Source organism: Eutrema salsugineum, unplaced genomic scaffold (assembly GCF_000478725.1).
Source record: "Eutrema salsugineum unplaced genomic scaffold, Eutsalg1_0 scaffold_22, whole genome shotgun sequence".
Lineage (NCBI taxonomy): Eukaryota > Viridiplantae > Streptophyta > Magnoliopsida > Brassicales > Brassicaceae > Eutrema > Eutrema salsugineum.
The window spans coordinates 1,651,195-1,678,156 of NW_006256812.1; the positions used below are offsets into that span (position 1 = coordinate 1,651,195).

Below are 26,962 nucleotides of genomic sequence, written 5' to 3' on the forward strand. Positions count from 1 at the left end.
CGACATCGTTTGTGATTGTGCACATCAAATTAAAATATTAAACATTATTCGACTGCAATATGTTAAATGATATTTGATGCGATACACATTTTTTTGGCTTGAAACATAGCTCAGTATAGGAAAATGACTTCCAAAAAAAATAAAAACAGTGATGAGTCAGTATGTTACATGATCCCCTTAATCAAACAAAAAAAAGTAAAGTCCGATTACAACGTAAATCACAGCAAAAGGTTCATCACATTCTGAAGAAGAAAAAAAAACCACATTTCTATGTCATTTAATTCTTTGATTGTGACAAACATTTCGGATAGTTTATAAAGTACTTTTTAAATATTTTTCCTGGCGTAAACAGCAGGCGACCAGGATGCACCGCCGAGACTGTCATGAACAAAACTCGCCGGAAAAATAAAAAAGAAAGTCAAAATCCATGAACAATCTGAGAACACTTATTCCTAATCCACCGGAGTCCATTCTTCAAAGTCGATTTAACTTTTCCTTCCACCGTATAAGCTTTATACCTCGCGATTCTCTTCTTCCTCTTCATCTCCGCATCGTTAAAACCCCAAGACGGCTTCCCCGACGACGCGTTGCTCCTACGCGCCGTTACTCGCCCCGGCGGTGACGGAGGCAAATCCCAAGCCCCGTAGTTCTGATTGCTTCCTCCCACGCCGTAACCCTTACTACCGCTCACGAGTTCTGTCCTCCGATCAACGGTGTAAGTTCTCTGACCCGACCCGTACCCAAAACCATCCTGCCCGTCCATTTCCCCTTACGCCCGATTTATGATTGGGTAGTTAATTAGACTTACAGAACTCAGCAGGTGAGAACCAAACTCTTATTTGGCCCCGTCTTTTTCTTCTCCTTATAGATTATGAAATGAAAGCTTTTCCTTTTTGCGTAATTAACATCAAATTTAATGTTTTTATTTGTATTGTATTAGTAGTAATTGTGATGAACAATTCAACATACATTTGATAGTAAAGAAGTATCAGGAAATAACAGCTTACCACCTTAGTAGACCTCATATTTAGGCTTGAACCACCTGTCACATGGAATCTACTTGTGGATTCACTGAATTTGCTTGTTTTTAGTTTTTTTTTGTAATACAACTATTCCCTTGAGTTGCTTGTTTAGAAATGGCAGCTGTTAATCTGCATATACAGATCAAATCTATTCTTTCTACAAGAAAGTTCTACAAGAAAGAAATTAAGACATAATAAAATTTCATTTTTTTTTTTGGTTTAGTTTGGATTCAGTTTAAGCTTGCAAAGAAAGAAAGATATCATAGCTAAAGGTAGTTTATCTTAAAGTAAAGATTTCAGAAAACCAATTAGGACATATGTTCAAGGGATCTCTCCAAGTTTAATACTAAAGTCTTTAGGGCAATCAATCAATATAATGGGCCATAAACAAGATTTAGGCATTTTCCAGATAAAATGTGGGCTAACTTTCATTAAGGCCCATAGACACAGTGGAGACATCACAGAAATGACGTGAGAAGGAGGAGTTGGTTCGCCGGTCGTCGTCACTCTTTGTACTTTAAAAAATAAAAAATAAGTGCACAAGAAGCAGCATGAAACATTGAAATTTGGTTGGTCCATGAGTCCATCATTATTTCTTATCAGAGAGTCTCCGCATCGATGCAGTTCTTAATTTTTGTTTAATCTTTTAACTGATTTAAAAGTCACGAGATCCAACGGTCAGGATTTATTCAGAGGAGGTTGAGGATATTACAAATACAAAAACACACATGTGGCCATTAATTGCAACAGCAATCATCTCGCTGTAAACGCGCATCTGATTGCGTTTTTATGAATTTGTTTCCCCGAAAAGGCAAAAGTTGAAATTAACGAAATCTCTGTTTGATTCACATAACTGAGTATTGACTATTCCCCATTCTGGATCATTTTGTTGTTGTCAGATGAGACATTCATAGCTTATTTAATGATTTTTCCTCTTTCCCTGCATGAAATATTAATTGTAGGGTACCTGAATAAAAAATACTGGTAGTAGTATCGAATATTACGTTATCGAATGCATATCGATCCATCCCGTGCTCTCTTTATAAACAAACCAAAATTCTCCGTCTCTCTCATCACTACTACAATTCTCCACTGGCTACTCTCTCCCTCTCTATCTCTCTAGATATATAGATCTATAGATTATATATATACACTGTCTACAACATATACGTACGTGTACATATATATAGTGAGAGAGAGAGAAAGTGATGGAGATAAGGTATTGGCGGAGGTCGAGAGGATACGAAAGGCTAGATGGGTCGGCGAAGAAGGCGAAATCGGGTCGGGAAAATGTGAAGCGGGTCAAATTGGATCGGACCCGGAAGAGAAGGTTTTGGAGGATCAAGATAGTGCCGAAGCTGAGGATCTTGAAAAAGAAGGCGTCTCCTAAGAAGCTTTTGACTCGGCTTCGAGATGCTTACGTCAACATGATGCTCCGCCTCGCCAATTCTCGGGTCATCGGGTCGTCGTACGGGTACGGCGAATACGGGCCGTACGGGTCGGGTTTGGCGTCCAGAGAGTACGATGAGAAGAAGCTGGTCGAGATTTACAAATCGATTTTGATTGCGCAGGGGACTCTCGTGCACCCCGATGTTCCCAAACTTTCCTCCGATTCTGTAATTAAACTCTCTCACCCCCCACTTGGGTAATTAATTAAATCCATTTACAAACACACAAACCAAATTGGAGATTATCGATGTTCAAAGTTGTGGTTGTGATCACTGATCACTGATCTGTATTAATGTTACTAATCATAAACCAAAGGTAATAAATTAATAATTCTTCCCATGTTCTTAAATGAATGTTTTTTTAAAATGTCTGCTCATAAACTCAAATATTATCATTTTTTTTCAAAAGTAAATTAAACGCTTAAAAATATGGATATACTTTTTAAACAAGTATTGGTTACCAATTTAACATTTTGATAAAAGAATCATCAATATTTGGCATTTACGTCGTAACATACTAGTAACATCTAACAACCTTTTTCTGTTTTCATTTATTAGTTCACCGGTACGTGTTGGCATTCTCATTATTTTAATGTATTTATCCAAATAGTATATACTTTGGTTGACTTTTTGTTTGCTTGACCAACTACGCTTTAAATTCGTATCTTTACGTATGGCTATGAGTTGTAAATCGTGAGTAACGACCAATTTTGAAACATTGGTACAGTTACGAGTACTTGACGATGAAGAAACCGTCATTGCTTACATCATATGCGATTCAATGATTTGTCTTCTGTTTTTTACCTTTATCTGAGATTCTGTTGTAATTAAACCTTAAGTATGGTTGTCTTGTCTCCTGTACCAAACAAATAATCATCAACTAGATTATACTCATCGATTGTCTGAGAAAGAACCAAAAAAGAAGAAGAAGAAGCGAATAATATATGTAATGTACTTACTGCTCGACCCATAACAAACAAACAAAAAACACCTAGTACACTGTTTCACTATAGCTGGTGGGAAAAAGAAAAGGAAAAAGAGACTATCGAAGGTGAAAAATAATACTAACTCGAATCAAAGTGTACGTAGGTTTCATAAGTAAACAGCTAGTATCAATTTAGCATTCATGTGTGCAAGCAAGGCTTAAACATTATAAAGCAATTATTATGGGTTGAAGCCCAAATGAATCTACACATCATTTGGCCTGAATAAAATTCGATGTTTGTAATTTTATCCTTTGCCCATTTCATAGAGAAGAATCATCATCTTTAGGATCCTCCTCAGTAATCAACCTCCAATATTTTCTAACAACGGGTTTATGGTTCGTTACTTTCTAAAATTATTCATAAAACAATGTTATATCAAATAATTTAATTGAATTTAACTGTTTGGAAATAACATGCATAGATTTGAAATTATAATTGATAATATCGATATCGTTACAAAATAAATATTAATAGTATATGAACCATCTACATAAACTTATAAAAGTGATATAGTATATGTTAATAAGTTTATACTGACAGTATACATAGAGTTTGACAGTTTCTGATATAAGGTTTTTGCAAAAATTGGTGGGTTGTTTTTTTGTATATTTTTCCTATAGTTATTATCTATAACATTTACATAACAAGTACTCTTATATTATAATTAGTTTTTTTTTTTTATGATGCTATACATAATAACTTGTTTGTAGTAATGCTTAATGGCAATTACGGCATGCGGATGGGACCAGAGTTTGGTGTTTGGTTGGTCTGATTCGTCTGGCTGCGAACGAAAGTATAATATTTTAACTAATTATATACTATATTAAATAAAACAAGAGCCAAGTAAAAAATATTCAATTTTCTCATCGTCTCCCTCTCGTTGAATAATCTCATCGAGTTAACAAAACGATTTCTTCAATGTTCTTCGTCGTAATTTTCAGATTCATTTTAATAGCATCGTGAATTGGACTCGGAGTCGGATCCCTGTCGGCAATGCGACGCTGGTTCGCCGCGAAACCCCTCTCGAGAGAGGAAACAACCTTTTTGTCAGTCTCGCAAGTCTTCTTCTTCCCGCGTTTCCGTAAGGCTCTTCCTCTTCGTCCTCTCCGTTCAGATCCAAGAGATGTCCGCTAATTCTCACCCTCCTAATTCCAGAAATGTCCTCTGTAATGCAGCCGCCGGTGCCGCCGCCGGTAATTCTCTGATCTGCTTGAATTCGCGTAGAGACTCATCTTGATCGTGGGGAGAAACACACGCACGGCTTCTCTTTTAATGGTTGTAGGTTTTTGATTTCGAAGCTGATTAATTTTTTGAAAATATTCGGATTTGTAGGGGTTTTTGCGGCTACGTTTGTGTGTCCTCTTGATGTTATAAAAACGAGGTTTCAGGTTCATGGGCTGCCTAAGCTTGGTGATGCAAACATCAAAGGTTCGTCCTTTTTTATAAAAAATCTTCTTACCCACCATCAAAGATGCTTCAAAACTCGAAAAAGCTTTCCATTGCTAATGTCTTTGTCATCTCCAATTGTTTATTTATTTTTGTTTGGTTTTCCTTTGATCAGGTAGTCTAATTGTTGGTAGTCTTGAGCAGATCTTCAAGAAAGAAGGGGTGCGTGGCTTATACCGCGGACTTTCCCCAACCGTGATGGCACTTCTCTCGAATTGGGCGGTGAGTTGGATCTCTAATTACTGGAATATATTTCTCGGCTTTGTTTGGATTACCAGAGCCAAGTGTATTGCTTCTTCAAAGGTATGAAACTAATCATGTTGTAAGATTTTCTTGCAGGTTTATTTTACAATGTATGACCAGCTCAAGAGCTTTTTATCTTCGAATGGTTAGTCCTTAAACACAAAACATTTCTTTATATATTATTTTTTACTTCTGCTTTGGTCTAATCAATAAGTATATATATATCTGGTTCTCTGTTTGTACATACATTAGATAAGGATCACAAACTCAGCGTTGGTGCCAACGTAATGGCAGCCTCTGGTGCTGGAGCTGCAACTACAATAGCCACAAATCCTCTTTGGGTTGTCAAGACTAGACTTCAGGTCCGTTTTCTCTTGCCTTTGATATATGCATTCATGGAACCTGAAGAACCTCACCAATCATAGATTGTGAATTTCTTTCACAGTAAAAACCTTTTTTAAAACACCATCTTGATTCCTCTTCAGACACAAGGAATGAGAGCGGGTGTAGTGCCATACAAAAGTACACTATCTGCTTTAAGGAGAATAGCTTACGAGGAGGGAATTCGCGGATTGTACAGGTTTTTTTTTTGCTCATCTCGCCAACACGCTTCTCTGTTAACCGATCAAAAATGTCTTTAACTAAATGTCATCCTCTCCCTCTCTTTGTGCTACCGATCAGTGGTCTTGTGCCTGCACTAGCTGGCATCAGTCACGTTGCTATTCAGTTTCCTACATATGAGATGATCAAAATCTACTTGGCCAAGAAAGGTAAATTTATCCATGCATCTTGTGAATTGGATGAAGTACGGAAAACGGTGAAGTCTTTATGGAGAAAACATAAGATAAACTATGTTTGTGAATTCGACAGGTGATAAATCAATCGATAATCTCAATGCTCGTGATGTAGCAGTGGCCTCTTCAATTGCAAAGATATTTGCTTCCACATTAACCTACCCGCACGAGGTATAAACCTCTACACAAAACTTTGGTTTGGTTTCGGTTAGTTTGTTTGTTATATAAAGCAAAAAAAAAAAAGACCAAACCAATCAAATTCTTGCACAAAATTTTCAGTTCGGTTCGGTTTATAGGACGTGTTGATTTGACTGCGTGCAGGTTGTACGAGCTAGGCTTCAAGAGCAAGGACACCACAGTGAGAAACGTTACTCGGGAGTGAGAGATTGCATAAAGAAAATATTTGAGAAAGATGGCTTTCCCGGTTTTTACAGAGGCTGTGCCACTAATCTCCTGAGAACAACTCCTGCTGCAGTTATCACATTCACTAGCTTCGAAATGGTTCATCGTTTCCTCGTCACTCATTTACCTTCTGAGCAAAGCTCTATACTTTAAATTGTTTATTTTGATGATAGACGATTAGATGTGTGGTTTAGTGAGGTAAACAGGGCTATTTTACACAGTTAAAAGTTTCCCCCTTCTGGGGAGTAACTCAAAATAGGAATTCGTTTTTGGACAACCCTTAGATTCATCTCACAGGCTTATGTTTCTGTTGGAGAAATCAGAATCTGTGTGGATTTATGAAGAATGGAAAGTTGAGAGACCCACAAAGAATATTTATCATGGCATTGTAAATGACTGAATTCTTTTATTACTCTGTTTGTGAAAGAGAGAGTTTGTGGTCTCTCATTCGCCATGCTCGTCGAACATCTGGGCTTCATGTTACATGTTACTAAAGGAACCATTGACTTTTTTTTGTGTGGATTCCATAAAACAACCTAGCAAACAAATATATTATTCGTTGACGGTTGACCAAAAATTATTATCCTGGGTTTACCTTTTTATGCAGAAATATCTGGGCCTTGTGGTTATGGATTTGACTATATGTTTTCATTATAGCTTCTGTATAATTGGATGAGCTTTGGATCCATATCATGATATTTTATATATTGAAAAATAAATCAAAATGAAAAGGAAAAAGCTAATGAATTCGAATAATAATGAAATTGATGGGTTGTTGTTGCACTTTGCTTTTTCCTTTTAAGTATCTATCAAAACATGGGATACTTTTTTTTTTTTTCCCTGTTCTTAATTTGTTATAATTGTGATATAAAATGAATCTATTACGGTTTCACACATTCTAAAGGCCAAAACAAAAAAAGTGATTTCTTGCATTGACATATATGAAAATTGTTAGCACTAGCGGTGCGACCACTAGAGAAAAAAATACACATATGTATGAAAACTGTTTTAAATTAGTTTGATCAATTCATAACAAAATTTACCGTATGATTTTTCTTTCTTTCAATATTCTGAATACTTAATATGTAAATTTTGTTTAGTAAAAATCATCATTTTTTCCACTGTTTTGTCCGTGCACGCTATCCCCATTTGTTCATTCGGTTCTGCATTTACTTATTGTGCTTCTATTTAAACATACATTTTAAAAACATATTATATAAATCTATATCGTTTTTTATTTATAAAAATTCCTGATTAAGCTAAACAACAAAAAAGGAACCGTAAAGGGGAAAGAAAAAAAAAAGAGAAAACGGAAAAGGAAACATATGAATCGAGAGAAAGTATATCTTTTATGAAGCATAGATGACAACATGTGATCGCAGCAATTTTTGTAATTCCCATACAATTTACAGTCATGTTTGTGGGATCGGGATTACATGTGATGCGAGTGCGGTGAGCTTAATTTAAATATAAAACGACAAAAATAGATATCAGGTTTTACAGTAATAAAGTCAATCCTAGTAGTAAATGATGCAATCAATATGACTAATCATCTCTCATGTCGTGATTACAGTTGAAGCGCATCTTAGGGATGATGGACAGTAAATGACGCCGTTATGTTTTAAGATAATTAATTTATTGCAATATTACAATGCCTAGCTTATAGTTAGAACAGTCTAACAATATTTTGCTAACAAATTTCATGTTATGTGTATTTTCATGAAAAGTATTAATCAAAATATTTTAATATCATTGTCCATATATACAAAGATACAGTCATGTTTTTTCGGTAATCCATTTAAAACACTGGAAAAAGTGGATTATTAATTAGGGGGATCAAAAGATGCTTTAGCTCACCAAAAAAAAAAAAAAAAAAAGGAAAGGTAATGAAACATCAAAAACTGTCTTGGCATTATAATTGAATCCCACATGCTCTGTTTCTCCTCTTTATTCTTTTCCTCCTCAATTTTGTTTAATCGAAAGTTATTCTAAAGGTAAATCACAGTAACTTAATTATGTTTAGATAAGGACAATGTACCAACGGTTCATCTGTTTGGTCACCAAAATCTTATGTTATTATTATATTATTCAGACTCCTTGCTCAGGTAGCATTTTGAAATTCAGAAAATCTATAGTTTTTCAATTATATATTTTTTGTTTGGTTAGGCAAGAAAGAAGCGTGGGTGATGACACGCGCCAAAGTAGGCGAATGGACACTTATTCTCATACACAGTGACACGGAGAAAGAAAATGTCACCGAAGTTACGTGGCAGTTATCTGTTCGCCTGTGTGATTGACTCCGGTGACAGTCGGTCGTAGTACCATCATAGTCGATGTCTTTGTGCGACGTGGGTCCCCGTCTAAGACGCTCTACGTGGGGTTACCTGCTAGGCTCGTATTCAGGTTCGGCTCCGAAGCACTAATTTGAATTTTTTGAACGTTGAAGCTAACCCACTTCGTTTCGTCTATCTTTATTATTAATTTTTGAACAGCCCTTGGTTCGTCTATCTATCAATCTCAAATTCCATTTTTTAAACAAATATGAGACGATTATAAGTTTATAACAATCTAGAAAATATATCAACAGGATGCTTTAATCAAAACATCGCCGTCAGTGTTTGGTGGTGTGGTGATCTCATTGACACCGTAGGATGTTGACACGTTGCCCATATACAATGTTTAATTGTTTATTATCAACAATGGAATTCATAACCGTGATAATAATAAGTTTCCATATCCATTAAGTGCGTCCGTTATGAAATAAAATGATCAATATTAGATTTGTTGCTGTCAGTTATTTTTCCACGAAAATTATATTGTCTTTTCTAAAGACCAGAAATCTATGCTGTCTAAAGATGAACTTGTATATATTGTATTTGCATATATCAACAAATGTAACATAAACAATCCATGTGTTACACAAGTAACACAACATAGTTTAACAAAGGAGTCAAATGAAAATTCATTGAATGATTTTCTTACACTGTCTTTTCGCATTTCTTGACTTTTTCATATTTTTAATTATAATTTCTAGAGATGATTATACATTTAAATCCATTCTAGTTAATGCTATGCAATATTTTTTTGACCAACAAGTACAATATATAATACTCAAAATGGTAAGTTTTTTACAAAATCATAAACAAACCGCCCGTTATATACATAATAACTTCGATGGGAAATGAATCATTAATCCTATGATAGTTACCAAATAATGAAATGGATAGTTTGTTAGAGAACAAATGGGAATAAAATAGTGAAGAGATTGGGTAATGGACCTAATTCTTAATGCAGTAACTTTCAACTAATTCTCTGCTTTTGGAAAAGAATGTCTCGCCTAACATTCTACTCAACATTATAGAAATAAGCATTCATTGTAATTAATTGTTTCGCTTAATACGAGTAAAACCTTTTTTCATTTATTTCTTTGCTTCTAAAGCATTACAAAGACACATGGATTCAACTAATTCACAACTACTGTTCTAATGTCTATCTACAACGATTTGTTACCGATTATAACGATTCATCTTCGTATTTCATATTGAGAAACTTACATTATATTTACAGGAGCATATGAAATAAATAGATAAGAGAAAATAACAATTTCTTTGTGAATTTGGAGTCTACTCCCTTTAACAGGGGTTACTATAGTCTTCTTTTTTTTTTTTACTGTTTTTATTTACAACTTCCTATGATTATAAGATCCAACCCTTGCGTTGATGATTTATAAATTATTATATGAGTAATCAAATTGAGATCGCACTTTTAAATATTGGTTAGATTGGATCTTAAAACGTTAAAATAATTCTTGTTTTAAAAAACAAACGACTTACCGATTTAGAATTCTGGATTTCTTTGTGATTTATAAAATGAAGAGTAATGAGGAAACACTGCTTGCCATTTTTTTTTTTTACAAAATTGAGTATCATCAACGACTAAATTGTTTATTTATAGAAAAGTACAAATTGTAGTAACTAACTATACTAATTATCACATGAAATTTGTGTCAAAATACATCCAGATTGATCATAAATTCATAATACAAACAAAACAAGGTCCCACAAATATGTTTCAAACGGCGAAATGTGATCATATTGCATGGAAAAAATCCAACAAAATTGGATTCGACGAAAGAATTACACGAATAAGCAAATTGTATTACAATCTAGTAATAGGAACAATATCACTTATGACATGATATAATCCAATTTACGCAACAATAGTAATACTAAATAACAATAATAAATGGAGACAGAATATAGTAATAAGGTTATAAAATCCAAACGGTAGAGGAGGCTTAACCGAAAAAGATTCGGGTGGGTGTGATCCACACGCGCGGGAAAAGGGAAAACCTGAAATACGTTGATTAAAAGGTTGGTTAGGGAGGGAAAAACGAAGCGTGTCCCTTTGGTATCAAACTCCGAAGCTGCAGGTTCGGGAGTGTGGGAGAAGGAAGAGTGAAGAAGAGGACAGAGTATAAAGCAGTTAGCTTTACAACCTTGTATTTGAGAGCATTCATGGAGGTTATGAGTATTCTTCTCTATTAATATACAAAACTATCACATTACCTTTATAAACCCAAGCGTAGGAGGAAAAAAAAGAAAGAAAGAGAAATCCCCCCAAATTCTTTCCCTTTATTTTTTTTTCCCTGCCGTTTCTTTGAATTCTGAAAAACAAGTATACATTCTTTTCCAATAAAACTATAGGCTCTCCGATCCGGATTAGTGAGATTGTTTGAAATCCGCAGTGGATTTTCCTACTCTTTTGGGGAGGTTTATGGCGGCGACTACGACGGAGGATGGAGGATTGAGCTTCACGGTGGCTTCAGTAATGGAGGATGTGTTGCAGCAACATGGAAATGGGCTGAGAGATCATGATTTAGAGTCTCGTCGAGCTGAAGAAGCTGGTATTACTCTCTTTGTGCCTTATACTACTATGACTTTCGTGAAATGAGTATTTTGACGATTACCAGAGAATGTTTGATCAGATAAACTGATGATCTGGGGATCTCACTGAATTTATAACAAATCGAGTAGATTCTTCGTCGTCGTTGTGATAATTTTGTTAAATCGTAGAATTTCTGGATTAAAATAGAATATTCGATATTTGCGTAGCATCGAGGAGGTACGAGGCGGCTAATTGGCTGAGAAAGATGGTTGGAGTGGTGGGAGCTAAAGATTTGCCTGCAGAGCCAACAGAAGAAGGGCTCAGGCTTGGATTAAGAAGTGGAATTATCCTTTGCAAAGTCCTCAATAAGGTTCATCCTGGGGCTGTTTCAAAGGTGATAAATACATTAAATCCTTCCTTTCAGAGATTAGCTTTAGGAGAGCACAGATCATTTGATCTCTCTTTTGTTGAATCAGGTTGTGGAAAGTCCTTGTGATGCCATTCTCGTTGCTGATGGAGCGCCACTATCAGCGTTTCAGTATTTTGAGAATGTTAGGAATTTCCTTGTTGCTATCCAGGAAATGGGCTTTCCAACGTTTGAAGCTTCTGATCTCGAGCAAGTATGTAGTCCCCAATTCATTAAATTTCTCAGAACCTTTAGGAACTAACTGCTCATGAATATGCTTCTTTTTTTTTTTTGTTTTTTTTTTATTTGGTAGGGAGGAAAGGCTTCTCGTGTTGTGAACTGTGTGTTGGCAATCAAATCGTATGATGAATGGAAACAAAGTGGTGGAAATGGAGTTTGGAAATTTGGTGGTAGCATAAAGCCTCCTTCACTTGGGAAATCATCATTTGTCAGAAAAAACTCAGGGCCGTTCATGAACTCTTTATCGAGAACCTCATCTATCAACAACGATAATTCTCCCTCTGACACTGATTCTAACAAACTGGTTAGCCTCTCCAACTGTCTCTGGTTGGTTCTGTCTTCTCAAGTGGAATATTTTCTGTTTTAAGTGTCTTTGTACCTCTGTTTTCAGTCCAATTCAGGTTCCTTGACCACACTTGTCCGCGCTGTTCTATCAGATAAAAAGCCTGAGGATGTGCCCAATGTGAGCTTCCTACTACTTCAATTAGTTGCTCAGCTATATATCTGTCTTTGGCATTTTTTTTTTTCTTCTGGTTACCAAACGGCTTTGTTATGTTCTTGATGTAAGTGCCTAATGTTGTGGTAACAGCTGATTGAATCTTTGCTAAGCAAAGTTGTCGAAGAGTTTGAAAATCGTGTTACAAACCAGTATGCGTTGGTATGTTTTCAGTTCTTCCATCTCTTGTTTCATTGCGTCAAAATTCACAATATATGTTCTTCGGTTGTGTCAAAATTCTTCTAATCAAAAGAATTATGCCATGTGAAGGTTAGAGCAGCTCCAAGAGAATCAACTTCTTCACATAACAACAGATCATTTCATAAACCTCTTGCTGAAAGAGAGGTAAAGTCTTCACTCTTTTTTTCCGTAAAAGATAGGTTAGAAGAATTCGCTGATTACTGAAATGTCTTTGTAGAGGGAGGAGAAGTGTTTACAAGCAATAAAGGAAGACGAAACCATTCAGAAAAGCCAGATTATTCTTGATGAAGAGATGAAGAATGGACAATGTAAACAACTGACAATCTTCAACCAACAACAACAAGATATAGAAGTAGTCACTACACTACTCATTCAAACTTTCTTCGAGTATAGGGGTAGCATAGCCACAGATTCTGAGTGAATCCACTACTGTTTCTTTATGCTTTATAGGGACTAAGGCAGACACTCTACACTACAAGGGCTGGTATGCAATTTATGCAGAAGAAATTTCAAGAAGAGTTCTCTTCTCTTGGTATTCAGATCTTTATTCTCTTACTTTCTTATGATAGTTTTGGTTATCCAAGAATTTGAAATGAATTGATTAGTATTTCTTTACAGGTATGCACATTCATGGCCTTGCTCATGCTGCTTCTGGCTATCACCGAGTTCTTGAAGAGAACCGAAAGCTTTATAATCAGGTGCAGGACCTCAAGGGTAGCATCCGTGTTTATTGTCGGGTACGACCATTTTTGCCCGGACAATCCAGTTTTTCTAGTACAATTGGACAAATGGAGGATGATACCATAGCTATAAATACTGCACCAAGACATGGAAAATCACTCAAATCTTTCACTTTCAACAAAGTATTTGGCCCATCCGCGACTCAAGGTAAGATAAATTGAAATACCTCTCTTTTACTTTCTGGTGATTGAATTTCTGAAGGATCTATCTTGCAGAGGAGGTATTTTCTGATATGCAGCCATTGATCCGTTCTGTTCTTGATGGATACAATGTCTGCATATTCGCATATGGTCAAACAGGATCGGGAAAAACGTACACAATGGTAACATAATGGTTAAGACTATAATTTTTGAGGAGTGTGACATTTTGAAGGTAAGAGATCTTATATGTTTTCCCCTTGTGTAATTCCTCTAGAGTGGACCAAGAGATCTAACAGAGAAGAGTCAAGGAGTCAATTACAGAGCACTTGGTGATCTGTTTCTTCTTGCTGAACAAAGAAAAGACACATTCCGTTATGATATTGCTGTTCAGATGATTGAGATTTACAATGAGCAAGTCAGGGACCTTCTGGTTATTGATGGAAGCAACAAAAGATATCCTTTTCTTTTCATGAATGGTTCTACTTCTTAATGTTCTGGATCTTATATATATTTTCATGTTTAAGTTTCATATTCCTTAACGTCTTTGATACGCTAGAGATCAGGAATAGCTCTCAAAAGGGTCTAAGTGTACCCGATGCAAGTCTTGTGCCGGTTTATTCAACATTTGATGTTATTGATCTGATGAAAGTTGGCCATAAGAATCGTGCGGTTGGATCAACAGCCTTGAATGATCGAAGCAGCCGTTCTCACAGGTAAAAGAAAATATATTCAAGAGCAGAGAGAGAAACCCATTAATCTCTATACCTCTTAAGCAAATTCAATTTAACACTTTCAGTCTCATTTTCTTGCAGCTGCTTGACTGTTCATGTTCAAGGAAGAGACTTGACTTCAGGAGCTGTTCATCGTGGATGTATGCACCTTGTGGATCTAGCAGGCAGTGAAAGGGTAGACAAATCCGAGGTGACTGGAGACAGACTAAAAGAAGCACAACATATCAATAGATCTCTCTCTGCTTTAGGGGATGTGATTGCTTCACTAGCTCACAAGAACCCACATGTTCCTTACAGAAATAGCAAACTTACACAACTCCTTCAGGATTCTCTTGGTAAAGGATATAAGTAATTTTATCCTAATATGTTTGCAGCTTATAATTATAATTCGCTTTGTTCTTGACTTATGATCGTAAATATGTTATATCAGGAGGACAGGCAAAGACATTAATGTTCGTCCACATAAGTCCTGAGGCAGATGCAGTTGGGGAAACAATAAGCACTTTGAAGTTTGCAGAGCGAGTAGCTACAGTTGAGCTCGGTGCTGCTCGAGTGAACAGTGATACTTCAGATGTTAAGGAACTCAAAGAACAGGTTTTTTTTTTTTTTTTTTTTTTTTTTTTTTTTTTAATTTAGCTGAATCTCAGGGTTTTATTTTCTTGGCTGATAGTAAAATTAAATTGACTCACACATGGGCTTTGGTTTGTTAATAGATTGCTACTCTTAAAGCAGCACTCGCGAGAAAAGAAGCAGGGTCACAACAGAACAAGATCTTAACAACTCCTGTTGGCTCTGAGAAACACAAAGCCAAAACTGGTGAAGCAGAGGTGATTCTTCTTCTCTTCTCGAACTCAGTCTTGTGATTTAAAAACACGTCTCAAATTGGACATCGTTTTTTTGAGTGATTGCAGATTCAGCACAACAATAGCATCACGACAAAGAAATCGGAGAGCTGTGAAGTGGAGGAGATAACAGTGAACTCACCACCTTGGCCACCAGTAGCAAGTCCAGGCCAAACCTACAGAGACGAAGAGCGAAGTTTCGGGTCAAGTGAGTGGGTTGATAAGGTAATGGTGAATAACAGGCAAGACGAGATGAGAAGAGTGGAGAGTCTTTGGGGAGGAGGAACAACAGACAACGGGATCAGTATTCTGCCGGAGGATTTTTACAGGTCTTCAGACACTTCAAGAATATTCTCTGAGCATTCTTACAACATCTTCATGGGAAACAACAACAACACAGACGATCTAGATGCGGCCACTACAAGTGACTCGTCTGAGCCAGACTTGCTCTGGCAGTTTAACCAATCCTCCAAGATATCGACAACAAGCACTACTGAGTCAAAACCCAAGAAACCCGTCTCAAAACCGACAAAAAATCCTCAATTCAGGTTCTTTTCCCCAACTCTCTCTCAGTAATGAAACGCCAAAAACAGAATCTTCTTTTAACATTTTTGTTTTTCGTCTCCAATAAAAAATGCAGGAACTCAAACACGGTTTCACGTTCTTCAGCGAATGCTCCTCGTGGCACGAAACAGCTTGGTCCTGCTGATATGAAGCGAAAAGCAAGCGTCAGACGTTAAAGGCCTGCACGCACTCACACGCATAAATATAAAACCTCTTCTTTTTTTTATTTGATTCTTTTTCTTTCTGATTCTTTTCTTCCACTGGTTTCTTGTTTCTTCTTCTCTCCTTTGATTGTGCAAGTTTCTATAACACACAGACATACAGTGCAGCGATAGTTTTTTCTTGTTGCTCTTCTTCTCTTCTTCCTGGATTTTGTTTTTTACTTGTCTTTTTGTCTTATGTATAGCTGAACATAAACGAAATTTGAACGACCTTGTATGTACACGATTGCTTGAGTTTTATTTTATTGTTTCTATAATGTTTGAAATTTTTTCCCCTTGATTTGCAGAGATAAAACTCGGTAATTTCTTTCAAATCAGAGAGCAAAATATTTATTTAATGCATTTCTAATTAGCTCCCGAACTGTGGCTAATGGCTATCTTCTATTCACGCCCCCATCTTCCATAGTGGAAAGTGATAACAAAAACGAATTTAATTTTTCTTTTCTTCTGAAAGTTGAAAGATGGTATAAACTGCTGTAAAAATGAATCTTCCATAGTGGAAAGTGATAACAAAAACGAATTTATTTATTTTTTCTTCTGAATGTTGAAAGATAGTATAAAATATTTATAAAATGAAGAAAAGTAATATACTTTTCAAATTTAGACCAACCTTGTTGATTCGTTGAATCGTTTCTCGAGGAGTATTATAATTTGTTTTTGTTTGCCCTATCTTTCTCTCTCTCTATCTGCTCTTCCGCGACGTGATCTCTCAACTCTCCATCTTCGTCTTCGAAGGTTTTTTTATTTATTTAATTTTGCTATTTTACGTTTACAGATTCGTTCAATCGTAGTGTTTTCCTGATTTGAGAGATGCGTAATTTGATTATTCTTCTCTCGCCTCTTTGTTCAGTGTAGTATTACTATTAGGTAGAAGAATCCATGGCGATTTACGTCGCGTCGCGACGACTCTCCGGCGGAACAACTGCGGCGGCGCTGCGTTATGCCACCGCGCTGAGATCTTACTCGACGTCTTTTAGGGAGGAGAGGGACACCTTCGGGCCGATCCAAGTTCCTTCCGATAAGTTGGGCATCTGATCTTTACCAGAACGTTGAACATCTCTTTTTCCCGAGGGAAACATTTTCACAGTGTAATTGTTGTTTCTGTGTCAATCAGATTGTGGGGAGCCCAGACGCAGAGATCGCTGCAGAACTTCGAAATCGGTGGTGAGCGCGAGCGAATGCCCGAACCAATCGTCCGCGCTTTTGGCGTCTTGAAGAAATGTGCTGCCAAGGTAACACTCTCGCTATAGGTTTTGGGTTAAATTTTGCATCTGAGTTGTCATTTGCTTTCTCGTCTTGGTTCGTCATGAGCTGAGTAATTATAATGTAGGTTAACATGGAATATGGTCTTGATCCAACGATTGGGAAAGCGATTATGCAAGCTGCACAGGAAGTAGCAGAGGGAAAACTCAATGATCATTTTCCCCTTGTTGTATGGCAAACTGGTAGTGGGACTCAGAGTAATATGAATGCCAATGAGGTACTTTCCTGGATATACATATGTGTGTTTCTTAGGATCTCATTGTATAGTGCTACAAAAGGCTCTTCACACATGTATAACGCCTCGTGTTTCTTCTTTGCTCTTCACAGGTCATTGCTAACAGAGCAGCTGAAATTCTTGGTCGCAAACGTGGTGAAAAATGTGTGCACCCAAATGACCATGTCAACAGATCACAATCTTCTAACGACACTTTTCCAACTGTATGCTTTGAATTTCATTCCAGCTACCAATAATTTTACATGCTTAACGTTTGTTGAATTGCCTATGTTGTTTATGAAACTCATTGTTTTCCTTTCCTATATGTAGGCTCACTCCCCTTTCAAGTGGTAATTGACTCTCTGTATTGATTTTTGTTTGTCCAGGTCATGCACATTGCAGCTGCAACCGAGATTAATTCAAGGCTGATCCCTAGTTTGAAAACTTTGCATAGCACTCTGGAGTCTAAGGTCTGACCTTTTTTCCGCTCTTCTCAACTTACTACACAAATTATCCAGTCGCTGAATTGCAGCACGGTAGTCTTTCAACATGAAACCTTCTGTGACCTTACTAGTATCATGAATTGCTTCTGACCAAAGTTCAGTGTGGTACTACTTATATCGAAAAGTTGCTTTGTAGATGTTGCAATGAACATTTTTCTGACCTTGAAATTTTGCTAATTAATCCAGCTTTTCTAGACCTATGTAGTCCTCGTCACATTTCTGTTGCGTTTGTTAAATTTTGCTCTTTATTCTGAAAATTTCAAACTTCCCTCATTACTGGCAGTCCTTCGAGTTCAAAGATATTGTGAAAATTGGAAGAACTCACACTCAAGATGCTACACCTTTGACACTAGGACAAGAATTTGGTGGCTATGCTACTCAAGTGAGTCGTTTTTTTTTTCCTTCAGAAAATTCTGTTTGTCTATCAAAAGTGAAAATCAAATGCTGAAATTCTTTCTGAAATTTTTAAATATTATGATTGCAGGTTAAGTATGGACTTACTAGGGTCACATGCACTCTACCCCGCCTCTATCAGGTTTGGGAAATGATAGCTTTTAGGATCTGATTTCCTCTGCTTTATAGGGTCCAATTTTCCATTATTCTCTAACTTGCCAGAAATGTTTGGCCAGCTTGCACAAGGCGGAACTGCTGTTGGGACCGGATTAAACACCAAGAAAGGGTATATCTCATTTCTGGTTTTATTCCCATCCCAATTAAGTTATCTCCTCTTAGTCCACTGTTGATGAAATCTGTACAGGTTTGACGTAAAGATAGCTGCTGCAGTAGCCGAAGAAACAAACTTGCCGTTTGTCACTGCAGAAAACAAGTTTGAAGCTCTGGTTAGTCGCTAAACGAGATAAGTTGCTTTTAAATGGTTGATATATGAAATCATGAGTTGCTGAATTATTATGCTCTTTCCAGGCTGCACATGATGCTTGTGTTGAAACCAGTGGGTCACTTAACACAATTGCCACATCGTTGATGAAGATCGCCAATGATATACGTTTTCTTGGAAGGTATGTATCTTATCTTTAGGGATTTGTTTTTTTCTTTCTTCAAGATGTACTATATGTTCTTATGGGTTAACATGTTTTCATATAGTGGCCCAAGATGTGGTCTTGGTGAACTTGTTCTGCCTGAAAATGAGCCAGGAAGCAGCATCATGCCTGTATGAGTGCAGTCTTCCTTTTATTTTGTATTGTTCATTAATTATGATTCAAATGTTTTTTAATCGCTCTCTTCCTCTCTATCTCACTCAGGGAAAGGTAAATCCTACACAGTGTGAGGCCTTGACTATGGTTTGTGCTCAGGTAAGTTCTGTTCATCAATACATTCCTACTGAACATAGGAGTTTTAAAAAGTGTTCCTGACTCTTTTGAGCTGAATCCTACAAAATTGCAGGTTATGGGCAATCATGTAGCTGTGACAGTTGGTGGGTCAAATGGTCATTTCGAATTGAATGTATTCAAGCCGGTGATTGCAAGCGCTCTATTGCATGTATGTTAATCTCTTTCCCTTGTGCATCTCTTACTTTGATTCTATGCAAAAATTTGCCAATCTTAACCATTTGATCTCGCCTCTTTGACAGTCTATCAGATTGATAGCAGATGCTTCAGCTTCGTTTGAGAAAAACTGTGTGAGGGGCATTGAGGCCAACAGAGAAAGGATCTCAAAGCTATTGCACGAGGTAGGCTTAATTTGTAGTCTTAATATTGTCCACATCGTGAAAATGATGTCTTGGAACTGATTCTTTGTTTTTTTTGTATGTGTTTCTCTGTAGTCTCTAATGCTTGTGACATCATTGAACCCGGTAAGTCTCCAAATATTTAGCTCCGCTTTTGACAAATGAATTTACGTCGATGCTAAGTTTTGGAATCATTGTCTTCTCTACCAGAAAATCGGATATGACAATGCTGCAGCAGTCGCTAAGAAAGCTCATAAAGAAGGATCTACATTGAAGGTAAAAGCAAAAAACTCTTTATGCATCACGAAATCAAACGTACTTGAGAACAATTGAAATTGATTTGCAACAAGAAAAAACAGGTTCATAGTCTGTATCAGCTTGTTAGCAATATATCTGCTGCTCTATATTGGGTTTGAATATTTTTCAATGCAGATTATAAATTACTAATTCTAAACTGGTCCTAGTAAGATATCAGTTTGTTAAACCTCGAGCTTTAAATTTTGTCCTACAGGACGCGGCTCTGAAGTTAGGTGTTCTTACTGCGGAAGAGTTTGATACTCTTGTTGTTCCCGAGAAGATGATCGGTCCCTCCGATTGATGCTTTTTTTTTTTGGACCCAAAGCTTCACTTACTATTCTTATTCTTCTTTAGGTTAAAATAAAGATGAGAAAAATCCTGAAACTATAATTCAAATTTTCTTGGGAGGGCAACATTGTTCTTCAATTCTTGAGAGTTCTCTCTATGTATAATTTATTTTGTTGAATAAGAGCAACAAAGACAGTTCTCATTGCTCTTCAGTTCTGAATTAACCCAAATACAATATATCCAGAGGGCTTTTTGGTGGCTGTGATACGGGCCTTGAGGCCCTACCGAGATTATATGGGGCCATATTAACCCGGTCCAAATAGTTTTGCCAGACCTTCTCCATGGCGCAACTTATCGCGTGTGAGTGTTCACGCGCTAAAACTTTTTTCAGGAATAAAGTCGAGGATTTAGGCGACAAGACGCGCGTGGGAGCCACTTGTACGCAGAAAAAGTAAAAATCATTAAAATTAGAAAAGGGGGACGTCCAATGTATCTGTCTCACACTTTTCCGTTTTTGTTGGATTTGTTTCCACTCTTCCCACTCTTCTTTTATTTTTTTCTATTTCTTTCCTTGTCTCTATCAATCTCAATGGTTGGTTCAATGCGTCTTCTTCTTCTTCTTTTTTTTATTGTCTTTCTTAAAACTACGAGTTTTTTTTTGCCCATCATATTAATTAAAGGCATACTGTCTCCTTTTAAAAAGAAAGATGTATTTGGTTAGCTCATCATCTTGGACCAACTTTGTTGGCCAAATAATTTTTTAAAATTTATTTGTCGCTGTAAAATATTGTCAATAAAATTAAGCTAATTAACTACTCGCGGTTTTTTTCATTAATCTTATTGTATTTTTAATTTATTCATGTCATGTGTTGAATATTCTATAGTTTCATTGACAGAAGGCGCATTTTTCCATTAAAAAATGAGTAGAAATTTAGAAACATTGCATTTGAACATTGAGAATTTGATATGTAGTTTGAAAAATCCGAGACCGAATAAAATAATTGAATGGACCACTTGAGATTGGACTCTTACGGACTATGGACCTTTGAAGAATGGGCGTTTCCTAAATACATCCAATTATTTCTCGACATGTCAGAAGTTATTCCCACGTGTGGATAGAGTTTTACCCTCTATAGTCGACGTCGTCTTCCGCACGTGCCACGACTCTCTCTCTCCGTGACGCTTTTTTTTCCTTTGTTTCCCTCTCTCTATCTCTCTCCTCTCCCAGTTTCACTGTCGTCGTCTCTTTTTCCATGAAAGCTTCCTTAAACTAGAGATCTCTGCGACATATAGAGAGAGAGAGAGCTTTCCATTTCTTCAAAAGCTACGGTCCCTCGCTCTGTGACCTTTTAAGGTTTGTGATGTCTTCTTCTTCCTTCTTCTTCCTTCTTCTTCAATTCGATCCTTCTCGCTTTCCGCCGCATTATTATTATGTTCGAATAGTTACGTAGTTTTGTAGTTCCGGCGAGAGTCTCTTTAGCCTTAGGTGAAACGTTAATGGAGGATTGATTTCACTGCTTTAGCATTTCTTCTGATCGATCTGTGTGGTGACTTGGTCAAGTTTCTCAGATCGGCCTCAGCTTTTATCGTGGCATCGATTTGCGAGGAAGAAATTTCATTTGTAGATTTAAATTCTGGATCGATTTTGTATGATTCCGTAGCTGGATCGATTGAGTCCGTCGTGTGTCCAAATCCATCTGATTGCTTATCAGCAGATTTCTGAAGTTCACCAGACACTTCCTCTGTTAGTTCCACTGGAAACGTTACTGGAAATAATCGTGATTTAGATGCTAAATCAAAAACCTCTGACTGGAATTTAACTGAGTGATGTTTCTTGGGCTATATTTTGACCAGGTCAAGCGAGGTGCGAGCTCCAACAATGGAGTCGTGTGACTGTTTTGAGACACATGCGAATCAGGATGATCTCTTAGTGAAATATCAATACATCTCGGATGCGTTGATTGCTCTTGCCTACTTCTCGATCCCACTCGAGCTTATATATTTCGTGCAGAAGTCTGCCTTCTTCCCCTACAAATGGGTGCTCATGCAGTTTGGAGCCTTCATCATCCTCTGTGGAGCCACACATTTCATTAACCTATGGATGTTTTTCATGCACTCCAAAGCCGTTGCGATCGTGATGACTATCGCCAAAGTCTCCTGCGCAATTGTGTCGTGTGCAACTGCATTGATGTTGGTTCACATCATCCCTGATCTTTTGAGTGTCAAGAACCGGGAATTGTTTCTCAAGAAGAAAGCCGACGAGCTAGACAGAGAAATGGGTCTCATTCTAACCCAAGAGGAGACTGGAAGACATGTGAGGATGCTTACTCATGAAATCAGAAGCACGCTTGATAGACACACTATTCTAAGGACCACTCTCGTCGAGCTCGGTAAAACTCTTTGCCTGGAGGAATGCGCCTTGTGGATGCCGTCACAGAGTGGCCTATATCTGCAGCTTTCTCATACTTTGAGCCACAAAATACAAGTTGGAAGCAGTGTGCCGATAAACCTGCCAATAATTAACGAACTCTTCAATAGCGCTCAAGCCATGCACATACCTCATACATGTCCCTTGGCTAAGATTGGCCCTCCAGTTGGGAGATATGCGCCTCCCGAGGTTGTTTCTGTCCGTGTACCTCTTCTACATCTCTCAAATTTCCAAGGCAGTGACTGGTCTGATCTCTCTGGCAAAGGTTACGCTATCATGGTCCTGATTCTCCCCACAGATGGTGCAAGAAAATGGAGAGACCATGAGTTAGAACTTGTCGAAGTCGTGGCCGATCAGGTCCATCTCTTCACCTTGCATACCTTTGGCTGTGTTCCAACCTTTTGATTTTAGTAATTTGTCCGTGACTCTCACTTTATTCATTCATTCAGGTGGCTGTGGCTCTCTCACACGCTGCAATTCTGGAGGAATCGATGCACGCTCGTGACCAGCTTATGGAGCAGAATTTTGCTTTAGACAAGGCTCGTCAAGAGGCAGAGATGGCAGTACATGCTCGGAATGATTTCCTAGCTGTCATGAACCACGAGATGAGGACACCAATGCATGCTATCATCTCTCTGTCTTCTCTGCTTCTTGAGACTGAGCTATCTCCAGAGCAGAGAGTGATGATCGAGACAATACTGAAAAGTAGCAATCTTGTGGCCACACTCATCAGCGACGTTCTGGATCTATCGAGATTGGAAGATGGGAGTTTACTCTTGGAAAATGAACCCTTCAGTCTCCAGGCTATCTTTGAAGAGGTAACTAAAATCTTTTAAAAAAGATTGAGCCAGTGAAGTCCATTATCGTACACAAAATAACCGGGGGATGTGAATCTGCAGGTCATCTCACTGATAAAGCCAATCGCATCGGTGAAAAAACTATCGACGAATCTGATTCTATCTGCAGACTTACCGGCTTATGCTATCGGTGACGAGAAACGTCTGATGCAAACTATTCTCAACATCATGGGAAACGCTGTGAAATTCACCAAGGAAGGCTACGTCTCCATAATAGCTTCTATCATGAAACCTGAGTCCTTACGAGAATTACCATCTCCAGACTTCTATCCAGTTCCAAGTGACAATCACTTCTACCTATGCGTGCAGGTTAGTCCCCGACCAAACAAACAAATAAAGATAAAACGAAAAATATAGACATTAGTTGATGATAGCGTTGTAAATGTTATGATCTTGGTGCAGGTGAAGGACACAGGGTGTGGAATTCACACGCAAGACATTCCATTTCTCTTCACCAAATTTGTACAGCCTCGGACTGGAACTCAGAGGAACCATTCTGGTGCAGGACTCGGTCTAGCTCTCTGCAAACGGTAACGATCACCGAAGTTTAAAGTAGATATATATAAATATGGTGTCACAAAATTAAATAGCTGAAAGGTGAGTTTTTGGTGGTGGTTAGGTTCGTTGGGCTAATGGGAGGATACATATGGATAGAAAGCGAAGGCCTAGAGAAAGGCTGCACAGCTTCATTCATCATCAGGCTCGGTATCTGCAACGGTCCGAGCAGTAGCAGCGGTTCGATGGCGCTACGTCTTGCAGCTAAATCGCAAACCAGACCGTGGAACTGGTGATTCATCACGATTTTTTTTTATTGTTTTTGAACTACACAGCAGCAAGAGAAAGGAGAATGTGGGGTTATATACATGGCCGGAAGGTCTGATCTTTACCTTATTGGATTTTTGTTGGTTGTAATTTGTAAATGAAAATACATACATATATATGTCATCAACAAACGGTAAACACAACACACAATAAGCCCCACTGATCGTCGGCTATTTATTACATAATCGTGACTACGTGTAAATAAACACTTTTTAAGTTTTGACCACCGAAAAAAAAAAACCTTTTTAAAGTAAAAAATAACCACACAGCAACAAAAAATTGATTCGGATCCTTGGTGTAATTTGATGAATCGTCAGTATTACAACATATCCTAATCAATTTTAGATTCTGGAGGTGAAATATTACTAAGTTTGTCACAAATTTAAACGTGCACCCAATTAAGTATCTTCCCTCCAACATGTAATTAACACTTATCTTATATAATCTTAAGAAAGATACTTGTATCACATTTGTTGTTCTTCATATATATAGAGGACCATGTCTTGAGCTCAAACTTTAACCAACCAACCAAACAACACACGAACAAACTTTTAACAAATTAATGGCATCCACAGGCGCTGTCGCTTGTGTCCTCCTCCTGGCCCTGGTGGAGGTTGTGGCCACTGCTGATTACGACGTGCCACCACCACCATCTTATGTTCCCAAACCGGTGACTAAACCACCCACCACATACACCTCATCGGTTAAGACTCCATACTTACCAAACCCTGACATCGCCATTGAAGGTTTCATCTTGTGCAAATCTGGCTACGAAACCTACCCTATCCAAGGTGCAATTACATAATCGATCGATTTCATATTATGCGATTCATTTCATGACATCTTACCGAAAAAAATTGTAAACCAAATAACTTACTTTGAAAGCAATAACCTTTTTATTTTTTGGGAGAAATTGATGAGTCTTTGATAATATTATATATCTTAAGATACACATTTCACTTTGAACCCTGAAAATGTGGTGGTCATAAGTAATTTAAAATGTTGCGATCTCTTATTTGACGAGTGTTTTCAAAAATATCATTTTATACCGTCCAAGCTTGGGCTCATGCCTTACTCTGGCGCGGACTGAGCCAAACCGATGGTGTACTTGACAGGAGCCAAGGTTAAGGTTATGTGTCCTATCGTGGACTCATACGGAAAGCTAGTGGCCAAGGTTACAATCTCGAGCTACCCAACCAACTTGAAGGGATACTTCTATTTCATTACGTACGGACTCTCCCACAGGATGAAGAACATCAATGACTGCAAAGTGAAGCTTGCGAGCTCTCCGGTCTCCACGTGTAAGACTCCGACCAATGTCAACAAAGGTGTCACCGGAGCTCCATTCTCTTCCGACAACTCCAAGTTCCTTAGCCGCGACAACTTGAATCTCTTCACCTTTAAACCTTTCTATTTCTCTAGCCCCGCGCGTGGCTCCCAATCCGGTTTATTAGGGGTTAAAATCAATCATGAGACCGCGGTTTTATAATGTACATATGTTTCTATTGATTGTTTGCTATTACTTTATTTATTTTCCTTCTTTGGCTCTTGGCTATGTTTCGCCATTTTGAATAACAGTAATACATAAAATTACACCTTAGTTAAGTTTCCTTATAAGAATAAGATGTCAACGAGAAGAGACCTCATATGTACTTTGCATCAACACTTCTCCTATTATGCCTTCAAACTAGTAGGAAAATAGATAACGGTTTGTTTTTTTTTTTTTTTTTTTGTGGCAAAAGAAGAGACTCAGATGTATAATGGGGGAAAAAAAACTAAAAGTAAATTTATGATTAATGTCTTTGAAAATAAATCTATGATTAATGTTCTAAAAATAAAATAGTTAAGTGGCTGCACGTCCTCTAATGCATCAGAAACTTAAGACACTTTTTAGTGGATAATAATGCAATGATTATGATCATGAGCTAAAACGTGCGCCCAAGTCACATCCCTTGTTCTCATATATATAAATATATTTTTTTAAAATTTAAACCTTATCGGTAAAACCTATATATATATCTCTCATCGTACAACATTCGTTCGTCAACAAAACACACTTATACATCTATATAATACAGTTGAAAAATTGAATAGAGCCTTGAACAATTTATAAGAAACTAGAAAATGGCTCTAAAATACTCGTTTTCCTTGGTTCCCTACATGCTGCTTCTCTCGTCCCTGTTCGCTGCCGGGGTGGCCACAATCACCCACGGAGAGCTGCTGTCTTCGATGATCGGAGTTCAAGGTCTCATCTATTGTAAACAAGGATCTAAACTTACCCCTATCCAAGGTAAATTTTCATCATATATAGATATTAAAAATAAAATAATTAAAAATTGTAGTAATTAAATATCACACGTGCATGGACAGGTGCGGTGGCGAGAGTAACTTGCGAGACGGCGGACGAATATGGTTACGAGGGAGAGGATGTGACGGTGCTTAGCCAAGCGACGGATGCGAAGGGTTACTTCCTGGCGACGCTTTCTCCGTCGGAGGTGAAGGACTATCAGAAGGTGAGGATCAAAGAGTGCAGAGCCTTTGTTGAGCTTTCTCCGGCTGACACGTGTTCTTTTCCGACGGAGATCAACCGTGGGATCAGCGGAGCCATTCTCCAGAAATATCGTCTCCTTGAAAACAAGATTAAGATGAAGCTCTTCACCGTTGGCCCTTTCGTCTTCTCGCCTGAGGAAACTGATCACGACAAGTCTATCCCCAACGGCTACTAAATTTAACACTCTTTCTTTTTCAGTGCCTTCACTGTATAAACAATGTTAAGGCCCAACACAATGTTAAGGC

At 37.6% G+C, this 26,962-nt stretch overlaps 8 protein-coding genes across 11 annotated transcripts; 7 read left to right on the forward strand and 1 right to left on the reverse strand.

The window, feature by feature from the left end:
• Positions 1–365: 365 nt before the first annotated feature.
• On the reverse strand, positions 366–763 carry LOC18015641. The gene has a single exon (XM_006397879.2). It carries the CDS (start codon positions 761–763, stop codon positions 419–421), a length of 345 nt encoding a protein of 114 aa, XP_006397942.1. The 3' UTR covers positions 366–418.
• Positions 764–1,929: 1,166 nt separating this feature from the next.
• Positions 1,930–2,789, forward strand: LOC18015642. Its single transcript, XM_006397880.2, has one exon. It carries the CDS (start codon positions 2,231–2,233, stop codon positions 2,669–2,671), a length of 441 nt encoding a protein of 146 aa, XP_006397943.1. The 5' UTR covers positions 1,930–2,230; the 3' UTR covers positions 2,672–2,789.
• Positions 2,790–4,307: 1,518 nt separating this feature from the next.
• LOC18015643 (nicotinamide adenine dinucleotide transporter 1, chloroplastic) lies at positions 4,308–6,809 on the forward strand. Of its 3 annotated transcripts, none has more exons than XM_006397881.2 (10): positions 4,308–4,537; positions 4,632–4,649; positions 4,789–4,884; positions 5,018–5,124; positions 5,242–5,290; positions 5,398–5,507; positions 5,631–5,725; positions 5,827–5,915; positions 6,016–6,110; positions 6,261–6,809. In XM_006397881.2, exons 1-10 carry the CDS (start codon positions 4,450–4,452, stop codon positions 6,492–6,494), a joined length of 981 nt encoding a protein of 326 aa, XP_006397944.1. In that variant the 5' UTR covers positions 4,308–4,449; the 3' UTR covers positions 6,495–6,809. The 3 variants fall into 3 exon arrangements, with proteins under 3 accessions (XP_006397944.1, XP_024010753.1, XP_024010754.1); XM_024154986.1 differs by having other exon boundaries at positions 4,444–4,537; positions 5,047–5,124; XM_024154985.1 differs by having other exon boundaries at positions 4,385–4,649.
• A 4,102-nt stretch (positions 6,810–10,911) lies between these two features.
• On the forward strand, positions 10,912–16,039 carry LOC18015644 (kinesin-like protein KIN-14I). Its single transcript, XM_006397882.2, has 18 exons — positions 10,912–11,247; positions 11,456–11,622; positions 11,705–11,848; positions 11,948–12,178; positions 12,266–12,337; positions 12,464–12,532; positions 12,641–12,715; positions 12,789–12,923; positions 13,022–13,103; positions 13,190–13,459; positions 13,528–13,634; positions 13,727–13,905; positions 14,004–14,165; positions 14,265–14,518; positions 14,614–14,777; positions 14,897–15,010; positions 15,095–15,573; positions 15,666–16,039. Exons 1-18 carry the CDS (start codon positions 11,118–11,120, stop codon positions 15,763–15,765), a joined length of 2,934 nt encoding a protein of 977 aa, XP_006397945.1. The 5' UTR covers positions 10,912–11,117; the 3' UTR covers positions 15,766–16,039.
• Positions 16,040–16,399: 360 nt separating this feature from the next.
• Positions 16,400–20,266, forward strand: LOC18015645 (fumarate hydratase 1, mitochondrial). The gene is made up of 18 exons (XM_006397883.2): positions 16,400–16,545; positions 16,661–16,832; positions 16,925–17,042; positions 17,141–17,290; positions 17,401–17,511; positions 17,674–17,757; positions 18,074–18,172; positions 18,275–18,325; positions 18,420–18,469; positions 18,548–18,629; positions 18,712–18,806; positions 18,892–18,958; positions 19,050–19,100; positions 19,192–19,287; positions 19,379–19,477; positions 19,571–19,600; positions 19,685–19,750; positions 19,986–20,266. Exons 2-18 carry the CDS (start codon positions 16,690–16,692, stop codon positions 20,070–20,072), a joined length of 1,479 nt encoding a protein of 492 aa, XP_006397946.1. The 5' UTR covers positions 16,400–16,545; positions 16,661–16,689; the 3' UTR covers positions 20,073–20,266.
• Positions 20,267–21,265: 999 nt separating this feature from the next.
• On the forward strand, positions 21,266–24,382 carry LOC18015646 (ethylene response sensor 1). 2 transcript variants are annotated; one of them, XM_024154984.1, is made up of 6 exons: positions 21,266–21,413; positions 21,914–22,844; positions 22,937–23,305; positions 23,387–23,653; positions 23,747–23,874; positions 23,964–24,135. In XM_024154984.1, exons 2-6 carry the CDS (start codon positions 21,939–21,941, stop codon positions 24,133–24,135), a joined length of 1,842 nt encoding a protein of 613 aa, XP_024010752.1. In that variant the 5' UTR covers positions 21,266–21,413; positions 21,914–21,938. The 2 variants fall into 2 exon arrangements, with proteins under 2 accessions (XP_024010752.1, XP_006397947.1); XM_006397884.2 differs by lacking the exon at positions 21,266–21,413 and having other exon boundaries at positions 21,939–22,844; positions 23,964–24,382.
• Positions 24,383–24,728: 346 nt separating this feature from the next.
• LOC18015667 (proline-rich protein 3) lies at positions 24,729–25,620 on the forward strand. The gene is given in 3 exon segments (XM_006397885.2): positions 24,729–24,957; positions 25,282–25,592; positions 25,594–25,620. Coding segments are annotated over 3 exon segments (567 nt in total).
• A 588-nt stretch (positions 25,621–26,208) lies between these two features.
• On the forward strand, positions 26,209–26,901 carry LOC18015668 (proline-rich protein 3). The gene is made up of 2 exons (XM_006397886.2): positions 26,209–26,456; positions 26,537–26,901. The coding sequence occupies exons 1-2, from the start codon at positions 26,291–26,293 to the stop codon at positions 26,890–26,892; spliced, it is 522 nt and encodes a 173-aa protein (XP_006397949.1). The 5' UTR covers positions 26,209–26,290; the 3' UTR covers positions 26,893–26,901.
• The last annotated feature ends 61 nt before the right edge of the window (positions 26,902–26,962 follow it).